The sequence below is a fragment of the Saccopteryx bilineata genome, chromosome 3 (genome assembly GCF_036850765.1).
Source record: "Saccopteryx bilineata isolate mSacBil1 chromosome 3, mSacBil1_pri_phased_curated, whole genome shotgun sequence".
NCBI classification, from domain to species: Eukaryota; Metazoa; Chordata; class Mammalia; order Chiroptera; family Emballonuridae; genus Saccopteryx; species Saccopteryx bilineata.
Window position 1 is genome coordinate 265,253,437 of NC_089492.1, and position 5,625 is coordinate 265,259,061.

Consider the following 5,625-nt stretch of genomic DNA (forward strand, 5'->3'; position numbering starts at 1 on the left):
CCTGTGAAAGTTACACTTCTTTGCCTACAAAGATGCCCCAAAAGGTTCGTTGGGGAGGAGAGACATATCTTGCTGTGAAATGCCTGTTACACGCTTGCAAAGTGCCTTCTGTTTTAGTCTCTTTTAAGCAATCTGGCCATCACTTGGGGTGGCCTGCCTGGCGGCAGATGAAGGAGAAGGTTCTGTTCTGTTCTGAGTTTGGCTCCTACCATACTGCCACAGACCTGAATTTCACTGTCTGCCCTGAGCATGTCCTGGGACCTTGGAGGTCGGCCACAAGCTGAGAAGCAGCCGCCTCCTCCCTCCTTCTATTCCAGAGCGATGCTGAGGGTTTCAAATGTATCTGTACTCTCTGTAAATAAACAAGATACAGATCTCTGGTAAGGCAGCCTGTGATGAGGCAATCTTTTGAGTTTCATGTCTCTAGACTTGCACAAATATTGAGAAAAACAAGTTCATTTGCATGGTGGTTCAGGGCATCCAGCAAAAGCACGGGAGTTGGGAGGAGGCAAAAAAAAAGGAAGCTAGGGATTACACCAGCAATTATGTGGCCTAGGTGCTAACAACACATCAGTGTTCGTTGAAAACCAGGCCGTGGGGCCCTGGCCGGTTGGCTCAGCGGTAGAGCATCGGCCTGGCATACGGGGGACCCGGGTTCAATTCCCGGCCAGGGCACATAGGAGAAGCGCCCATTTGCTTCTCCACCCCTCCGCCGCGCCTTCCTCTCTGTCTCTCTCTTCCCCTCCCGCAGCCAAGGCTCCATTGGAGCAAAGATGGCCCGGGTGCTGGGGATGGCTCCTTGGCCTCTGCCCCAGGCGCTGGAGTGGCTCTGGTCGTGCAGAGCAACGCCCCGGAGGGGCAGAGCATCGCCCCCTGGTGGGCAGAGCCTCGCCCCCTGGTGGGCGTGCCGGGTGGATCCCTGTCAGGCGCATGCGGGAGTCTGTCTGACTGTCTCTCCCCGTTTCCAGCTTCAGAAAAATACAAAAAAAAAACAAAAACAAAAACAAACAAAAGAAAACCAGGCCGTGGGGTACGGGGCTGTCACACACCGTGCCCGGTGTGCTTCAAGGGCAGGCATGCTGTGGTCAGTCAGGACACTTGGTTCTGGTCCTGTCCCTACGGCAAATTCACTGTGTGTCTTAGGCAGTTACCCTCACTGGACCTCAGCTCCCTCATCTGTAAGAATGAGAAAGGACAGGTTCCCAGGCTCAGGCTGGCTTACCCTCATAGGTTGCTGAGTTTAGTTTCCTGGGCCTGCCCCAGGTGGGGCCTGAGAATGGAAATGTTCACCCATGCTGGCCCCAGCTCCCTTTCTCCTTCTGCTCTTCTGTGACTAATCTCTTCTCAACTAAGTTTCAAACTCTCCCATTCTTGTGCTTATCAGGGTTGGACTGCCCTCTCGATATGCAAGGCAAAGCTCTAGAAAAGCCTTCTGAATGCAAGTTCTTTAATGACTCCCAGAAGAGAGATGTAATAAAAATTGAGAGAGAAGAGCGAAGAAAGGGGGCAGCGAGAGTGTGTGCTCAGTTCTAAGAGGCAAGTTCCCATGTAGTCCACATAGGGATGGAAGCATTTTAAAGTAAACTCACTTTTTGCCTTAGATATATAGATCTTGGTAGGCAAGAAACAGACTTCAGCATGGTGACTAGATCCCCGTGCAAACAGGGCCAGGTTCCCTCATCCACTTCCTTTGGTGTATCTACCACTCTGGCGTACATCCAGTGGAGACCAACTCAAGCCACAGGAAACCGCAGAAAGAGAAATGCACATTTTAGAAAACATATATATCTTATCACATTAGCGAATTGTAAAGACCCAAATTAAAATCTGAAAACTAATCAAGAAATGTTTACCTGAAACTTGTGTATTCTTATTAATCAATGTCACCCTGTTAAATTTAATTTTCTAAATAAAATTTTTAAAAATTAAAGTGATTAATTAGTTAATTAATTTTTTAAAAAGAAAACTAATACAACCTTCACCTATCCCTTTCTCCCTTCTAATAATGCCCTGGATAACTCTCCTTTTAAGCTGCTGAAGTCATGGGCAGCTGATCATAGACAGAATTCACAGGGACTGGGCCAGGAAACCCCTTCACAGTTGAATCTTCCCTGCACATTTTCATGATCTGGTGAGAAGTAAATTCTCAGATCTTAACTCACCCCTTTCCAAATGAGAATGTCAAGATGCATTCCAAACCCAATGAAAATTGTTGTGGATTATTTGATTGCTTTATCACCACACACACATACTCTCTCTCTCTCTCTCTCTCTCTCTACATTCTTTTTGTTTCTGCCTCTGCTGACAAAAGTAACATTACCTTCTCTACATTTCATGTAGTTCCCAAACCTACATGAAACCCTGATTGCATTAGCCCTGTGAGCTAACGCACACCACTAACAGCCCCAGAAGAGCTGGAGGCAGAACCCAGGACTCTTAAATCCTAGATGGATTTTTTTGTCTCAGATGACTCTGCCCTCCCTTCTTTTTATAAAACTCCCTAACTTACTTTTTAAATGTTGGGGCCAACGTTTTTTCAGGTTTTCCAGGGGGAGCCATGCTGTCAGCCAAGAACATTTGACTCAGGTGTTCTGGATATCCAAAAGGCCTCTTGGGTTCATTTGTAATTGAGAAGATAATACCTGTTGTGTGTGCTCGCCCTGTCTCTCTGCTTCAGCCTATCTTTTAGCTATACTCTTCCCTGCCCCCAGTCGCACCCAGCCTTCTTTCCGTATCTCGGATATCTGTCCGAATGGCTGCTGAGGCTCTCCTCTCCAAAAGGCCCTTGCCCACACCTTCAATCTCTGCCTTTCCAGGAGCTCCCTCTCCCCCTCTTAATTCATCTGGCTGTTTAGTATTTCTCTGCATCCACCCACTAGCACTGCGGGCTTCCTTGCTGTCTCACCCTTCCCATCCTGCATCGCTGTGTCCTATCCCTGCACAGATCCCAATTCACGGGTCTCCAGGCCCTAACTCTGCTACAGCCAACTGCCTTTTCTCCTCTCATTCTCTTTTTGGCTTTTTCAAGACCCTTGGCCCTGCCAAACATCCTTGTCTTCCTTGGTTTTTGTTTTGTTTTGTTTTTCTTGTTTTAATTTGGAGGGGTTTTTTTGGGGGGGGTGGTGTTAGAGGAAGAGAAACATCAATTTGTTGTTCCACTTATTTATGCATTCATTGGTTGATTCTTGTATGTATCCCAACCAGGGATCAAACCTGCAACCTTGGTGTAACGGGACAATGCTCTAACCACCTGAACTACCCAGCCAGGGCCACCCTGTCTTCCTAAAACTCTCACCCTTTGGGCCTGGTGGCTCTAAATCATACTATTTTCTTTTGTTTGTTTTTTTGTTTTGTTTTGTTTTTCTTTTTATATTTGTTGTTCATTATTTTTCACTCTTAGAAAAATCTCATTTTTGCCTGGACTCAGAGGTAGAAGCTCTCAGAGAGGACAGCCTACATCTCTTGGCAAATCTGAGCCTGGCGTTTTTCTTTGGCCTCCTTCATTCTCTCAGCCTCAAGTGTGGCATATTCTGCGGCCTCTTCCTTATTTTTCTTAGTCCGCTGTTGCTTCAGAGCAATACGCCGACATGTGTGTTGCAGGCCACGTGGAGGAACAGGACGCTGGATCTCGGGTGCTTTGGTCCTAGGTTCCTTACCTTCTTTGTTTAGGGGCTTTCTCACAACATGTTGGCGAACGTCATCTTCTTTGGAGAGATTGAAAAGTCTGCGAATTCTGCTAGCTCTTTTGGGACCCAGGCGACGAGGCACAGTAGTGTCAGTAAGACCAGGAATATCTTTCTCCCCTTTTTTCACAATGACCAAGTTGAGAACACTGAGATTGGCATCCACAGTGCAACCCTGGACAGATTTGCACTTCCTCTCTCCAGTCCTCCTGGGCCTGTAGCAGGAATGCCCCTTACTCAGCAGCAGGCGGACGTGGCCATGGGTCAGGACACCCTGCTTTCTGGGGAAACCTTGTTTGTCATTCCCACCACTGATCCGCACCACGTAACCCTTCCAATCTTCACCCAGAGCATCAGCAGCAACTTCTGTGGCCATACACTTCTCATACGAGGTTCGAAGTTTGCGTTCATCGACCACTTTGATGACTTTCTGGCAGCCAGTGGCTGGGAAAGAGATGTCCAGCTTCATCATGAAGCACTAGCCGCCTTGGAGGAGCCACGAAGAAGAGGCCCGACTTGTATCACCCATTCTATTTTCTGACTGCATTTCCCCGCCCTTCCTCAGTGGCTTCTGATTGAGGGTTGCCCTGTATGATACAGATGTTGATGCAGCTGTTTTGAAAATTCTGCCCACAAGGCCAGATGACCTTTATTTCACCCCTGACTTTTTCCCTTTCCCCACCCTGATCCCACCTCTCGCTCTCACTCCATTTCTCACCCTCACACAATCCCTTACTCTGACCCGACTGCTGATCAAATGTTTTATGTGCTCCTTGGTGCTTAGCTTGCATTTTTCCACAAATTGTTTTGCGTTGCTTCCCCCCTCCCCCATCCCGCCCGCAGAAACCATTACTTTCAACCATTACTATAGACTCACAAATCTCTGATCCCCCCTCACCTGGGCTGCAGGCTCACATTTCCCGAGACGTCCCACATCTCCTCACACACCAGTGTCATTTATTTAGTACATTTACTTCATTTTCAAAAGGCATGAAAAAACTTAAATAGGATACAAAACAGGACAGTTTACCATGGAAAAGAACCGAAAGTGATGGATACCAAAAACTTCGCAATAATGGAGTCAATCGCGCAGCAAAGGACTGAGTTGCTAGTCACTGGAGCTGATCAGGCAGTGGTGTCTGCGGGTACTGTAGGGCAGTGGTCTCCGACCCCCGGGCCGTGGACTGGTACTGGTCCGTGGGCCATTTGGTACCAGTCTGCAGAGAAAGAATAAGTAACTTACATTATTTCTGTTTTATTTATATTTAAGTCTGAATGATGTTTGTTGTTTTTTTTTAAATGACCAGATTCCCTCTGTTACATCCGTCTAAGACTCTTGACGCTTGTCTTGGTCATGTGATACATTTATCTGTCCCACCCTAAAGGCCGATCTGTGAAAATATTTTCTGACATTAAACCAGTCCGTGGCCCAAAAAAGGTTGGGGACCACTGCCGTAGGGGATTTGGAGGCAGGTGACCTGGGAATCTCCCTAACTCCTTGGATTCTGACAGTTGAAAACGGAAGTCCAACTGAGTTCATCTAAAGGGAACAGAGAAATTCAAGTCTCCTGAAGTGAAGTTAATTCAGGTGGGCCTTATACTGGTCTGGGTTGTCAGTTACAAAAAAAAAAATTGAAACCAATTCTGGCTACTGAAGTAAAGAAGGAAATTACTGGAAGGGGACCAGGCAACCCACAGAGTTGTCGGGAAGACTGGAGAACCATGAGAAAATGGCCAGGAACCAGGAAAGGGTAGGCAGCCCAGGAAAGGACTCCAGACCTAGCAGCATCCCCGGGATGAAGCACTGAATGACACAAACATGAGGACAGAGCCTAAACAGCCCTTGCTGATTTGTGTCGCGTGCTCCAGATTTAAAGTCTGATAATGCCTGAGTTTAGGTCATATGGCACAGTTCCCAAGAATCAGAGACAGTATCTACCCT

The 5,625-nt window shown here is 47.3% G+C and overlaps 1 protein-coding gene across 1 annotated transcript; it reads right to left on the bottom strand.

Moving 5' to 3' along the window:
* Nucleotides 1-3,453: 3,453 nt before the first annotated feature.
* Nucleotides 3,454-4,171, bottom strand: LOC136329135 (small ribosomal subunit protein eS6-like). Its single transcript, XM_066265074.1, has one exon. The coding sequence runs from the start codon at nt 4,153-4,155 to the stop codon at nt 3,454-3,456; it is 702 nt and encodes a 233-aa protein (XP_066121171.1). The 5' UTR covers nt 4,156-4,171.
* Nucleotides 4,172-5,625: the final 1,454 nt, after the last annotated feature.